Here is a 14,861-nt window from a genome sequence, read left to right on the forward strand (position 1 = left end):
GTCAGGCCCTTATCCAGCCCTGTCACACACACACAGACACACACACACACACACAGACACACACACACACACACACACACACACACACACACACACACACACACGGGTTCCTGTGCCTGTTTTACAGATGGGCAAACTGGGGTTCAGACAGCTTGTTCCAAATCACTGTGTTCAATCTGCAAAATCACCTAGGGAGCAACAGTGCATGAGCTTGGCTGCAGGGAGGGCAAGAATGACCCCTCGCATGTGCCCAGCACCTCACGGTTTGCAGTGTCTTTTTATTTTTATTTATTTATTTTTGAGATGGAGTCTCCCTCTGTCACCCAAGCTGGAGTGCAGTGACACAATCCCAGCTCACTGCGACCGCTGCCTCCCCGGTTCAAATGGTTCTCCTGTCTCAGCCCCCTGAGTAGCTGGGACTACAGGCGTGCGACACCACACTCAGCTAATTTTTTTGTATTGTTACTAGAGAAGGGGTTTCACCATGTTGGCCAGGCTGGTCTCGAACTCCTGACCTCAGGTGATCCACCCGCCTCAGCCTCCCAGAGTGCTGGGATTACAGGCGTGAACCATGACACCTAGCCTAATTGCAGTGTCTTCTCACTCACTGCTTTGTCCAAGCCTCTCAACGATGCTTTGAAACAGGAACTATTACTGTCTCTGCATTACAGGTAGGCACTGAAGCCCAGTGTGGTGAAGACGCAAGCTCAAGGGCACACGGTGGGTTTGAGGGGCAAAGGCTTAAGTCTTTCTATCCTAATACTCACCCACAGCACCAATGACAGGACTTCAAGCAACATGACTGATCTCACCCCTAGGGCCGTCAACTTTACAACAAATCCTCTCGTTTGTAAAGAATGCCACATACTTTTTGGGCAATGACTTGTTACCCCTATTTAATAGATGAAGAAAGTAAGGCTCAGAGGTATGAAGGACAAGGACACAGATTAGTAGCAAACCCAGATTGAGAGTCAAGATTGAAAGTCGAGTGTCCTGACCCCCAGCACAGGCTCCTCCCGCTACAGGGTCTGTGAAGCTCCAGGCTGTCCCAGTGCTGGGACTCCTGTCCTCCAGGACCAGACGAACGCAGTACCCTAGGCAGGCTCCCACCGACCGGAATCTGGCTCTCTGGAAGACTTGTGCCTCCTCTCCGTCTTTCCAAGTAGAAGATGGTTAAAACCTCAGTCCTATTTTTCTTTTCTCTCTTTTTTTTTTTTTTGAGACGGAGTTTCGCTCTGTTACCCAGGCTGGAGTGCAATGGCGCGATCTCGGCTCACCGCAACCTCCGCCTCCTGGGTTCAGGCAATTCTCCTGCCTCAGCCTCCTGAGTAGCTGGGATTACAGGCACGTGCCACCATGCCCAGCTAATGTTTTGTATTTTTAGTAGAGACGGCGTTTCACCATGTTGACCAGGTTGGTCTTGATCTCTTGACCTCATGATCCTTTAGAGACAGAGTCTTGCTTTGTTGCCCAGGCTGGAGTACAGCGGGACAATGACAGCTCACTGCAACTTCGACCTCCTGGGCTGAGGATCAAGTGATCCTCACACCCCAACCTCCTGAGTAACTAGGACTACAGGTGTGTGCCACCACACCTGGCTAATTTTTTATTTCTCTGCTCTTTTTTACTTTTATACTATGTTGCCCGGGCTAGTCTTGAAATCCTGGCCTTAAGCGATCCTCCCAACTCAGCCTCCCAAAGTGTCGGAATTACAGGCATGAGCCACTGTGCATAGGTGGCTATTTTTTGTACGAGAAAGCCAAGGGCCAGAGGAGGTAAATGTCCTGCTCAGGGTCACAGGCCAGAACTATGTCCTGGGAATGGCCCTCTGATCCCTGGCCCGGTGCCCATCCAATGCGGTCAGCCAGAAACAGCATTCAGAACTTTGTCCTGGTGCCGGCTTCTTACTGGGTCTCTTCCCTATCTCTAAAGTGGAGACATTAGCAGGGCCCTACACAAGCCTAGGCTTGAGTTTTCTGGGGCAAAGAAATTGGGTGATGCTTCCAGTGAGAAGCCCCATACAGTGACCAAAGGGCCTGGCTTTCTGGAGAACCTACTTCACTTTACCCAGAGGGAAACTGAGGCCAGAGAGGAAGCTGAATGGTCCTGGAGATCCAGTGATTAAGGACGGTGAGATAAGGAAGACCAAGCTTCCCTGTCCCAGCCTGCAACATCCGGGAGGGAATCCTTCTGGCTAAGTCCTGGGGCCCACCCTGCTTCCAAACACTTCACAGAGAAAAAGCTTTTTGCAAAGACATTTATTTTCCCCAAAATATACCCCCAGTTTACAAAACCCCTCCGAGTCCCACATTTAAATTAGAAGTCCTCACATCTTCCATTCCTGGGGCAGGGAGAGATGACATCCAGAAGGCATCAGAACATCCGAAGTCTCACTCCACCGGAGGCCTGGAGCTGGCCAGAGTTCGGCCAGGAAGAGCCTGCCCCGGCCCCAGAATAGCACCATGGTGGGGGTGAGGGGCAGTCCCCTCTGTGTCCCCAAAGCACACCTGGCTCTACTCTGCCCCAGGCTCCACCCCTGCTGCTGCTCTTCCAGGTCTGGGGACCTTGGTGTCTGCCCACTTGCCCGTGCCTAGGCAGACACTTTGGACACCCACCAGATTCTCTAGCCGTGGCAAGGGGCTATGTCCCTCTCTCCAGGTTTCTGCCCCTACCCCATGCTCTGGGTAAGAATTAGGGCTGGGATGGGAGTGAAGGATCCAGGAAGCCTTGAGCACAGGGGAGGGGTAGAGCAGGGAGCGAGGCGGGAGCCCCCCTGAGAACTGCAGGGGGAGTGTAGCTGGTTCTCTGCCTCCCAGCTGGATGGGGAGTCCTTGAGGGAGGAACTGACGTTCCCATGCAGGACCCCCAGCACCTAACACAGTGCTGACATCTGTAGTTGCTCAATAAACATTAACTGAATGGATACATGAAAGTAAGGGAACCCAGAGGTGGGAAGGCAGAGGGACAGAAGCTGACCCCCAGGGGCCCCATCACAGACCCCTGGAGAACAGCATGTGCTTCCGTGGGGAGGGTGGGCAGGAGAAGGAGCCTGCAGAGGAGGCTGGGCCACGGTCGGGGGGAAGCACACGTGTTCCAGCACGTGCACCTGCAGGGCTCTCTGCGTACCTGCGCATGTGGTGGGCGGAGAGTACCCTGTGTTCACTGGGGGCAGGGAGGGTACAGGATGATACTGGGGCCAGAGCAAGAGGAGGAAGGAGGAGAGAGGAAACAGCTTCTAGATTCCAGGAGATGCTGAGGCTGCACTGGCCCCATCTGAGAAGACAAGATTCTACGCAGGTGGAAGCAGGGCTGAACGTGGTAACTAGCGTATCAGTCCCATTGAGGGAACAAGGCCAGGGGTGACTGCGTGTCGTGTCTTTGGTGAAATAAGGCAGGGCGTCAGTCAGTCTGAATATTGCATCTTTTGGAGAAAAAAGGCAGCCAGATGGTCCACGCAGCACTGGAAGAAGTGGGTGGTGATGTGGTCAGGGTACTGTGTCCCTAAGAAATGCATGTGCTGTGAAATAAGGCAGCAGGCAGGGATGACTTAGAGAAATAACATTGTGGGGTGGTCTGTGTATTGTGTCTACTAAGAAATAAGGCAGCAGGATGACTCGGGAATCATGGCCATTGGAGAAAGAGGCTGCACGGTGGTCTGCGTATCGCATCCTTTGGAGAAGGAGCCCACCTGTCAGAGCGGGACACGTCTGTTGGGGGCAGGGCTCACAGTGCAGCCCCACTGCAGCCAGAGGGTAGGAGCCACGGGGAGGGGCAGCAGCTCCCTGGTCCTCGTGGTCAGGCTATTTCTTGGCCATCATCTTCATTTCATGATGGGAAGAAAAAGAGTGGGGGAGAAGCATTAGATGCCAGAAGTTCTATTTTGGGGATGATGTCAGAAACCCGGGTGCCTGGTCACACTTCAAGTGGGAAGTGTGTGTGAGACAGCAGCCCAGCGAACACCCCCATGCTGACCACTGGCCTCAAGGCCCAGACACAGATGCAGGTGCCAGGCCCGCCGAGGCACCTGAGGGAGACCACCTCATGCCGCCCCCACTCAGTCCCCACAGGCCCATCGCCCTCCACACTTGCCTCCACTTTCCCTCACTCTTCCCTTCTCATCTCCTGTCTGTCCCACCCTACAAGGCCGGGCCCAATTCCCTCCTCCAGCAGGCAGCCTTCCCAACTGTCCCCTCCACACTGATTCCCCTGAGAGTGATGCCACAGGGGCCTTCCTCCTTCCCTCGGGCTTCCTGTCTCCATGTGGAGGGGCACCCCAAAGACTCACATTCCAGACCCCACTCTGCATCCGGAGCTGAACAGAGAGGGCCCTGCCCCTGCCCTTGCCCTTGCCCATTCTTAGGACTCTGTCTATCCCTGGGAAGAGGAGCTCCCCCATCTGGGTGCTGCTTCTGTGGTTGTCCAGCATGGCCAGAGACTGGGGGTGCGGCAGGCTACCTCAGTGAGGAGGAGCAGGATTAGGAAACTGACTGCTTTGCCCATCCAGGCCACATTCTCCAGCAACGCTTCAAACACCAAGCTGACTTCTTTTTTTTTTTTTTTAAGATGGAGTCTCGCTCAGTCATCCAGGCTGGGGTGCAGTGGCACAATCTCAGTTCACTGCAACCTCCGCCTCCCGGGTTCAAGCAATTCTTCTGCCTCAGCCTCCCAAGTAGCTGGGATGACAGGCACACGCCACCACACCTAGCTAATTTTTTTATTTTTAGTAGAGACGGGGTTTCACCCTGTTGGCCAGGCTGGTCTCGAACTCCTGACCTCAAGTGATCCGCTCACCTCGGCCTCCCAAAGTGCTGGGATTACAGGCGTGAGCCACCACACCTGGCCCGAGCTGACATTTTTCATCTCCATCTGCCTAACTCTTCTATGGTCATTTGCTTCTGAACAACAGGAAGGAAATGACTTAACCTCCTACATTTCCAAATGTAACCACTGACATGATAACAATAGGCCTAATAATGACTATAGACATTTACTAACCACCTACTGTGCACCAGGAACACGGATGCTCAGCTGAACATTGTTCTAGCCTCCCCTGAGTTAGGGCTCATATGCCTGGGTTCTGACAAGGGGATGTAAGCAGAAGTGAGGCAGCCTACGTCCAGCCTTGCTCTGGAAGGAAACTTATCCTCCCCTTCTCTCCCCGTTGGCTCTGGAGGGGGCGTTGGAGCTGCAGCTGCCTCTCACAACTAGGAGTGAAGTTGAAGAGGGCAGATTCCAGGTAAGTGGAACCTGGCTCCAGGTCATCAGTGGTTTTAAGGTTACCACTGCTCACACTATCACAGGAAGGAGAAATAAACTCCTGTCCTGGTTAAGCCTTTGTCATATTTAGGTCCCCTTAGAGCAGCTGGGACCTTGGTCACTCAGCCCTCTGCCATCTCACTAGGGGGAAGTCGAGGCTGCTCTTCGGCAGAGGGGGCCTCAGGTCACCAGCGAAAGGATGACGCCTACCCCTACCCCCTCCCAGCCTCTCACACACAGATACCAGCACACACGGACAATCTCAAGCCCAGGTGTCTTTACCTTCTTTGCTTTCAGAGCGTTTCAGAGGCTGCAGGGCTGGAAAGACAGGAAGGGGCACACAGTGAGGAATGAACCGTGGGAAGTGGTGGGACAGCGAGTCAGGCAGAGGAAGGAGTGAGGGCTGGAAAGGGTGGGAGAAGTCAGCAGAGTGGGACCACATCACAGCACAAGGCGAAGAGCCCTCGGCTGCCGTCCCCAGCCACAGTCCCAGGCCCCAGCTCCACTCTGTGGCTTGTCACTGTCCTCTCTGGGCCTCAGTTCTCTGCATCTACAGAACAGGATAACCCTCCAGCCCTCGCTCTCCAGCTGGAGAGGTGGAAGTGCCCTGAGCCCACTCTACACACAGGGTGAAGTGAGAAGCTAAAGGAGGCTGGCAGATTCGCAGGTGGGCCTGGGACCAGGTGGAATGAGACGAACCAGCTCCCTAATCCACACTCTTCTCCCCACTCCCTCCTTTCTGCCAACTACATCTGCCTCTGAGCATGAAAAATAAGGTCTGATCCCAGAGCTGTCTCTATGCCTGCCACACTGGGCACCAACAGGCAAAGAATTAATTGGCATACTTTATAGCAGTCGCCAAGTGTCAAATCTCCTGCCCTTCCTTCTGTGGGGGAGGGGAGGGAATTGGCCTTAACTGGAACCATCCCAAATGGCTCAGCGGGAACCTGCCTCTCCCAGCCCAGGATCCCCTGGAAGTCAGCCTCCAGTGGCCATGGGCACCAGTTGCATTGGCATCCACCCGAGCTGGGCCCTGGCTTACTGTGCCATGCCCCTATGCCCTTTGCAAGTACCTCCCTCTCCAGTCACCTGAGAGAGCTTCAAAACAGCCCTCCGCTGCCATCAGGGCAGGGTCAGGATGACATGTTACAGATGGGAAACTGACGCCCAGAGGAGCAAGTCACCTTGCCCAAAGCCACACAGCCTGTAACCAGAAGAGGATGGTCTTAAGCTGTTTGCCTAAGAGTAATAGGAGTCCAGCGTATTAAGCACTTGGCACTAGGTACGGTACTAGGTCCTTTATATACATTATCTCAGTTAATTAAATTAATTGATAATTCAAACAACCTATGAACCTGTGATTATGCCCGTTTTACGTGTGAGGAAACTGAAGCCAGAGAGGGAAAGCATCTCGCTCAAGGCCACTCTGTTTATGTGAGATGGAGCTGGAATTTAAACCCAGACTGCCCTATCTCCCGAGCCCCTGCTCCCACCCTAGGAAGCCACCAGACTCTACAGTGTGGGGCCTGCAAGGTGTCATCGGCCCTGACAGATGGTTAAGGTTGGCAGGAGAAATGAAGCAATGCTTGGTCGGGGGGAGCTGGGCGATCCACTTCCTGCCTAACTCTGGGCAAAGAGCAGACTCACCAGGGTGGGGATGCCTCAGTCCAGAGGACACAATTCATTCAAACCTTACAGGAAATCCGGCCCCTCCAGCTCCTAGAGTCCCCTCTCCTGTCCCATATGTCCCTCTCCCAGCTCCAAGTTCAAACTCACCCGTCTTGGCTCCTTCTCCCTCCCCATCCTGGTCCTCAGCTCCTGCAAGGCAAGAACTCAGAATAATCAAATATCTTTTGCAAGCCCATTTTCAGCCCAGCACTCTCCCACCTGAGAGTGCAGGAAGCTGTGAACAGGGCCTGAGTGGGCCTGACCTGTGGTTCAAATGCTAGACACGGGGTTAGGGCCCAAGAGCACAGCAGAGCTGAGCCCATGGCAACATGAAGGAGCTCCCAGTCTAGATCCCAACCCTTAGCAGCCAAAGACCATCCACCCAGCCTGGAGCCCCCATCATTCACCCAGCCAGAGACCATCTACCCAGCCTGGAGCTCCCACCACTCACCCAGCCAGAGACCATCCACCCAGCCTGGAGCCCACTACTTATCCAGCCAGAGACCATAGGCTCCATCAGCCCAGCTACCCATCACCTCACCCATCTGCTCGCTCAGTAGCCCTGCCAGCCATCAACCTCCAACAGATGTAACCAGCCAGCCATCCACCCGCTATCCTTCCGCCTGTCCACCTCACAAGTACTCACCTCTCTCCAGCTAACCACTCTCTTCTTCCCTCTCTTCCTGACCCCCAGCCATCCCCAGCCTCTGCCTACCCATCTACTCTCGTGCATCTGTTTACCCAGCAGGGTCAACTCACCACCCACCAATGTCCTCTCATTCAGTTACCAGTCAGCAACGCCAGCTCGGACAGACCCTCAGCCCCACAAACAGCAGCTGCTTCAGACGTTCTCGCTCTGAGGCAGGCACGCTCCTCCCCAGTGCCATGCACGCCCGGGCATGCCCACATGTGTGCTTCTCAGCTTCCATGCCCCGTCCTGCTCTCTCACACACGCTTGCGAGTTACACTCTCACAGGCACACTTGTTTGCACAGACACACTCATCCCCTTGGAGCACTCGGCCTTACCCCCCCCCCCCCACCCCCAGCACCTTCTGGTGACACTCACCCACACTCATCCTGTGGTATTTGTACATGGACAGGCAGGCTCATGTTTGTTCACACACACAAGACATAGACTCAAGGTCACATACAGACAAATCCAGCCCCATGTGCACACTCACACTCGTTCTGTCACTAGAAAGTAACTATTGACAGCAAAGACAGCAACATACCCCAAGACGCATAAGTGCGCGCGCGCACACACACACACACACACACACACACACACACACTCACCTGCATTCTCCTCCTCACAGCTCTGTTTGATCTTTCTCCAGCATACAAAAGCCAGGGCCACCAGCAGTGCAACAAGGCAGACAGCGAGCCCCACGGTCACCCACAGGGCCTCTGGGGGGAATGTCATGGGCTGCCCTGGGAGGAAAAGTAGGAACAGTGAGACTGTCGTACCTGGTCCCATGTCCCGGAGGACGGCACCATCTGGCTCCAAGTGTGAAGAGGGGCTCCCACCCTCACTGGGCCCTAGCACTGTGAATAAAGCTCACTTAAGTTCGCCAAGTTCCCATAGCCCCTTCCCCACACACTCTCCAAACCCTGACCCAATCCTGGCTGAGGTAGACATGCCTCAACTGGGAAGAGTTGAAGAGTCTGTGGTTGAATGATGCTCAAGTACCTTCTATGGCCCCCTGGTGACTTTAGAATAATGCTTCCAGCTTCTCAGAGTGATTCAAGGACCTTTATGACCTGGCTGCTGCTACCTTCCCCTGACCTTTCTTGCTAATTCTCCCATAGGAGTCTCAGCTCCAGCCAAACTGGGGTCCTAACCATTCTCTCCAGAAGCAACTGGCTCCTTCCAACCTCTGTACTATTGCTATCAATTTCCCACACTCTCCCCCAGCTCAGCGTTCACCTCCTCCAGAGGCCCTCTCCGACTGCTCCAGCCCCCCCTGGTGACATCTCCCATTCTATGGATCCGGAGGCAGCAAACCACAGCCCATGGTCCGGAGCTGGCTTGCGGCCTGCTTTTGCACAGTCCACAAACTAGTGATGCGTTTTACATTTGTAAAGGGTTACCAAAAAAAGATGGGGGAAGGCGGAGGAGGAACAGAAGGAGAAGCAGCAGCAACAGGGATGGTGTGTGGTCCGCAAAGCCTAAAAACATTTACTCCCTGGCCGTTTACAGAAAATGTTTGCTGAGCCCTACAGACAGATGAGGTCACTGAGTGGGCTGAAGCCAGGGCTCAGAGTTTTCCCATGGAGTCAGGTGGGTCTGCAGGGGCCTTGAAGGGGAATATTTACATGAAACACTGAGGCCCCTCCTGTTAGAGATCTCCTGTCAAGAGGGATGAAGCTGAGGAGCGCAAACCTGGGCAGGGCCAGCAGCTGTTCTGAGCACGGCCTGTGTGGCTCCACCTTGCACAGCATCCTCCAGCCCAGCCCCTGTACCCAGCTGGGTCCTGGGCAGAGGTCTTGAGAGGAAAAGTCTTAACCAAAGACAGTGCTGCTTTCCTTTCTTCTACGGAGACAGTGTGTGCCCAGGGCCGCAGCAGCTTCTGCAGGAGGCTCTGTCCGCACGGCGCGCGGTGCCATGAACCCTTCAGCAGCAGAGGCCCCAGCACAGAAGCACCTGGCACAGGGATCTGCAGACGTCACCCTCAGTAGGCACCGTTGGCGAAACCGCTGCTCCGGCCATTGGACACAGAGGGATCCCGCACCCCAGTGATGAAGAGAGGTACGCAAAAACGGAGGGCAGCCACTGATGTGGTGGCCAGGAGGGCCCGTACACAGAGCACATATTAAAAAGAGAAAAATAACCCCGGAAATCCCATCATGGGGCTCTGGAAGCAGAGGAGGGGGCAGAGCCACAGAAATCCTCCAGGGGAGGGTCTCTTTCTGTGTTCCCTCTTAGCTGGTGGTGTCCCTGGAACACAAATTAGATTTGCCCTATTCACCCAAGAAAGGACAGAGCAAGGCCTCAGGTCACGTCTCCTGGGCTTGCTCCATAAATCCTCCTCCGAGAGGCTCTGCACAGCACACTCGGCTTCACTAACTTCATCAGGTGTGGGGGAGACCAGCCGGAGGACTGAAAGTCTGAATCCCAGAATGTTTTACATGACACAAAGCTGCCTGAAGCAAAATACAGGCCAAGGGCTCCAAAGTAGGCCAGACCTGCTCTAACACAAACAGGAGGCTGGCTGGCGGGGAGGGGAGGAAATTAGGCTGAGAGGTCAAAGTTGGATTCTGATCGTGCCGGAGCCCAGGTCTACAGATCCACGGAGGAGTTTAGAGAGGCCGCAAATGCTCCAAAGTTATATATGCAAACTGCTGCATCGATCATTTACCTGATTTTTAAAGAAGGGTCTGACTCCCAAAGATTCAGAACCACCGTGCCAGTCTGTGACCTTGGGAAAGATTCCCCTTCTCTGTGGACCTCAGTTTCTTCACCTGCGAAATATGCTTGGCAACCATGGCCTCAGTGAAATCATTTTCATTTATTTTATGTTATTTAGTTAGGTTTTGAGACAGTGTCTTGCTCTGTGTCCCAGGCTAGATGCAACGGCACAATCTCGGCTCACTGCAACCTCTGCCTCCCGGGTTTAAGTGATTCTTCTGCCTCAGCCTCCTGAGTAGCTGGGACTACATGTGCGTGCCACCACATCCGGCTAAATTTTATATGTTTTTTAGTAGAGGTGGGGTTTCACCATGCTGACCGGGCTCATCTCAAACTCCTGACCTCAAGTGAACCGCCTGCCTTGGCCTCCCAAAGTGTGGTATTACAGGCATAAGCTACCACGCCCAGCCCTAAATTTTTAAAAAACCACTTTAAATGCTGGTTACTCATGTTTAAAATAGAGCATTTTCTCTAAGGTGAGATAAACATTCTCTTTGCGGTCACATTTGTACTCATAGGTCTTTTCTGCACAGCATTGCAAATATCCGGCTCAGCCCAGGTGCAAATGACCACAAAGTCCCCTTATCCTTCAAGGCCTCCTCGCTGCCACTTGCCCCTGGACATGTCCTCACTACCCACCTCCCTGCTCTGAAAGCTTCCTATCCTCTGCCAAGATTCTACTTATTTTCTCCTGTGAACAGCATTTTCACAGACCATATGCTATTCTCTAAAAGGTCAAGGACATGGCTCAGAACATTCAAGAGCTCAGGGCAGCTACTCTCTCCCAGAGAGCATAGACCCATGGGGTCTCCAGGAAGGAAGTGTTTTCCGTCTTGGGGAAGGGGTGGGCAGAGGGAGCACAGCCTTGGCAGAAGGAAACACGTAAGAGAGGAGGAGGAGTGAGCCTGAACGCCAAGCGGACGATGCAACCGGCCCTGGCTCCGAGCTTGTCAGAAGTGGGACTGCACAGGACCCAGGAGGGAGAGGACAGGAATAAGTCAGCGAGTCCCAGGGTGTGTGCAGACCTGGAAACTGGTGCGAGATCAGAACTTGGATGGGCTGGGGGTCAGGTGGAAGTCGTCGGAAGATGAGAGGGCAACCAGACAGAAAAAACCTGCTGTCCTGACCTCACTGTGCTCCAGGAGGAGGTCCCTGGGAAAGCTCAGTCGGCCCAGGGAGAGATACGGAAGAGCCAGACCGAGCACATCGGCCCAGGAAAAGACTGACTGGAGGCCTCGAGGGCCTCAACCCTCTTCAGACCCTCAGGGACAACGGGTGCCCACCAGGCTCGTACCTGGAAACTAAGAATCGCTACAGGGGCAGCCTCTATCTGGTGTTTGACCACATGGGGGCAGCAGAGACAGCCCCGGCCCACCCAACTGCCGCCTGGGTGGAGCTCAAGTCTGCAGGAAGAAAAGCTGACGTTGACTCAGGTGTCAGGGACCCACTGGGGAGGTGCGGCTGTCACTCGAGGCTGCAGAACCCGATGGTGCCCACTGACCCAGAATACCTTCCCACCACCCAGAGGAGTTCCTGTTGGAGAGCACACCCACACCAAGTCCCCTGGGCCATGCCTTGTGGCTGCCCCAGAATTCCTGCCCATGCCTCCAAATTCCAGGCAGGTACAAAGGCCTCTGCATAAGAAGCTAAGTGCCATGAAAAGCACTCTTAGGAAGGCAAACATATAAATGGTTCTTATCAGCTCGAGTCCCTTAAGGACTTGTAGGAAGAGTGTGAGCCCCTGAAGTCTATGAAAGGGATTTCGAAAACGTCTTCTGGCCACCCAAACCTATGAAAATTCCAGCTTAGGGTCCAGTAAAGAGGCGGTTACTCACTCCGTGCTTCCCCAGCTGTCCATCTGCCCCTACCTGTGATGGTGACGGAGCCGTGCGCGTCCTGCTGCAGCACGGGGTTGCGCACCAGGCAGCTGTAGGTGCCATTTGCACCCAGCACCACCCGCAGGACACTGTGCACGTCGAACAAGCCCTGCTCGTTGGCCATCTGCGACGTGGTCACGTTGCTGGTCAGGGGCGCACCCTGCCCGTCCTGCCAGAACACCTCGGCCTCAGGGTAACCCCGGGAGCTGGAGCACGTGATGGTCACCGTGTCCCCGGGCCGCAGGTCCTTGTTGGGCTCCAGGGTCATGCTGGGCTTCGAGTAGGGAGCTGGAGGTGGCAGAGGGCGGGGTCAAAAGCAGGGCAATGGCGGAGGAGGAAGAGGATGCATGAGGCTGAGTACAGGAGTCAGCACTGGGGCTGGGGCTCTGGGGGCAGTGGTGTGGCAGGGCTGGGCTGCAGGGGGAATGGAGGGTGAACCAAGGGGAAGACGTCTCCCTCCCGGCGCTCACCAGCCACCTGCAGGCTGACCACAGCGCTGCCGAAGTCCCGGATGCTCACGAAGCAGGTGAAGCTGCCCTCGTCCGCCACGCGCACGCCCTGCAGCCTCAGGGATGCGTTGCCCTGTGCCAGCAGGTCCAGGAAGAGCGCTGTGCGGTTGGCATAGGCGCTGCCCTGATCCTGGCCCTCGGTGAAACTGTGCACCAGCTGCTTGGTGTCTGTCAGCTGCCAGATGAGGTTGAGCTGTGCCAGGCTGAAGCCAGGCTCAGGGGAGAAGGAGCAGTGCAGGGTGGCATTGGTGCCCACCCGGGCCACCACCGGGTCCTCAGGGACCTGGACCTCTATGGCTCCTGGGGGTGGGGACAGAGGGGGAGATGGCAAGGAGAGGTGGGACTCTCCAGGCTACCACCTGAGTCCCCCCCCCACATCTTCCCCCGTCAACCCCCAGACCCTGTTTCATCTTCCTATTTTCTTCTAGACGCAAAAGCAGATTGAGCCTGGGGACTCCCAGATATGGAGCCTCCCCAGTCCTCTGAGAACAATCACGGCAGGTTGGCCTTGGCTGGACCAGATCAATCCCAGAGGCCAGGCCTGGGGCAGGTGACTCGACTCGCACGGGCTCCAGCCCTAGCCCGCACTGCCACCAGCACTCCTTTCCCTCTCTCATCTGGCTGCTGACCCAGATGTGGCTCCAATCTTCCCAGATGCTTCCAGAGCCTTCAGGTCAGGAGAACCAAGAAGGCTTGTGATGGCTCAGCCCCCAACCCATCCAATAGACACCCCCACTTCCCTGTGATCTTTCTCCCTGTCATTAGGAGGCAACTTGCTGTTCTGGGAGATTGAAGGTGGGGCCAGATTCGGAGCTCCCAACCCCTGCTGATAGAAGCAGAACCCCCTTCCCCCAGGGGGACATTTAAGCAAAGAAACCTGTGGGGCTTCTCTGGGGTGTGATGGTGACGGAGCCGTGCGCGTCCTGCTGCAGCACGGGGTTGCGCACCAGGCAGCTGTAGGTGCCATTTGCACCCAGCACCACCCGCAGGACACTGTGCACGTCGAACAAGCCCTGCTCGTTGGCCATCTGCGACGTGGTGACATTGCTGGTCAGGGGCACACCCTGCCCGTCCTGCCAGAACACCTCCGCCTCAGGGTAACCCCGGGAGCTGGAGCACGTGATGGTCACTGTGTCCCCGGGCCGCAGGTCCTTGTTGGGCTCCAGGGTCATGCTGGGCTTCGAGTAGGGAGCTGGAGGTGGCAGAGGGCGGGGTCAAAAGCAGGGCAATGGCGGAGGAGGAAGAGGACGCATGAGGCTGAGTACAGGAGTCAGCACTGGGGCTGGGGCTCTGGGGGCAGTGGTGTGGCAGGGCTGGGCTGCAGGGGGAATGGAGGGTGAACCAAGGGGAAGATGTCTCCTTCCCGGCGCTCACCAGCCACCTGCAGGCTGACCACAGCGCTGCCGAAGTCCCGGATGCTCACGAAGCAGGTGAAACTGCCCTCGTCCGCCACACGCACGTGCTGCAGCCTCAGGGATGCGTTGCCCTGTGCCAGCAGGTCCAGGAAGAGCGCTGTGCGGTTGGCATAGGCGCTGCCCTGGTCCCGGCCCTCGGCGAAGCTGTGCACCAGCTGCTTGGTGTCTGTCAGCTGCCAGATGAGGTTGAGCTGTGCCAGGCTGAAGCCAGGCTCAGGGGAGAAGGAGCAGTGCAGGGTGGCATTGGTGCCCACCAGGGCCACCACCGGGTCTTCAGGGACATAGACCTCCAGAGCTCCTGGGGGCAGGGGCAGTGGGGGAGATACAAGAGGGAATGAGGAGGGGTGGGACCTCTCTGGGCCTCCCTAGTCCCCCTCCCTGACCCCACTAACCCCAGACCCTGTCCACCTCTCCTCTTAGGCCTGAGACGCAAAGTAATTTATTGTCTTAGGTCTTCATTCAGTCAAGAATATAGTGAGCACCTACAGGTGCCAAGCATGAGAGTCAGAAATGCAACAGAGAGCAGTACTCAGGTCACATCCCTACAGAACTTACTTTTTTTTTTTTTTTAAGAAGGAGTCTTGCCCTGTCACCAGGCTGGAGCACAGTGGCGCGATCTCACTGCAACCTCTGACTCCTTGGTTCCAGCAATTTTCTCCTGCCTCAGCCTCCCAAGTAGCTGGGATTACAGGAACATGCCACTGTGTCCTGCTAACTTTTTTGGTA

At 55.6% G+C, this 14,861-nt stretch overlaps 1 protein-coding gene across 4 annotated transcripts in view; it reads right to left on the reverse strand.

Annotated features, from left to right (window-relative positions):
- Positions 1-2,243: 2,243 nt before the first annotated feature.
- CD276 (CD276 molecule) overlaps positions 2,244-14,861 on the reverse strand; it is a 33,386-nt gene continuing 20,768 nt past the window's right edge. For 3 of the 4 annotated variants that reach the window (XM_074392688.1, XM_074392689.1, XM_074392686.1), the window contains exons 3-11: positions 14,095-14,433; positions 13,598-13,912; positions 12,682-13,020; positions 12,203-12,499; positions 8,222-8,356; positions 7,033-7,074; positions 6,346-6,460; positions 5,539-5,574; positions 3,804-3,818 (exon numbers count right to left, since the gene is read on the reverse strand). In XM_074392688.1, coding sequence (XP_074248789.1) covers positions 6,390-6,460; positions 7,033-7,074; positions 8,222-8,356; positions 12,203-12,499; positions 12,682-13,020; positions 13,598-13,912; positions 14,095-14,433 — 1,538 coding nt within the window. In that variant the 3' untranslated portion in view covers positions 3,804-3,818; positions 5,539-5,574; positions 6,346-6,389. Of the gene's footprint in view, positions 3,819-5,538; positions 5,575-6,345; positions 6,461-7,032; positions 7,075-8,221; positions 8,357-12,202; positions 12,500-12,681; positions 13,021-13,597; positions 13,913-14,094; positions 14,434-14,861 lie in introns of all 4 variants that reach the window. The other variant, XM_074392687.1, reaches the window with a different exon arrangement.

This window comes from Saimiri boliviensis, chromosome 2 (assembly GCF_048565385.1).
Source record: "Saimiri boliviensis isolate mSaiBol1 chromosome 2, mSaiBol1.pri, whole genome shotgun sequence".
NCBI lineage: Eukaryota > Metazoa > Chordata > Mammalia > Primates > Cebidae > Saimiri > Saimiri boliviensis.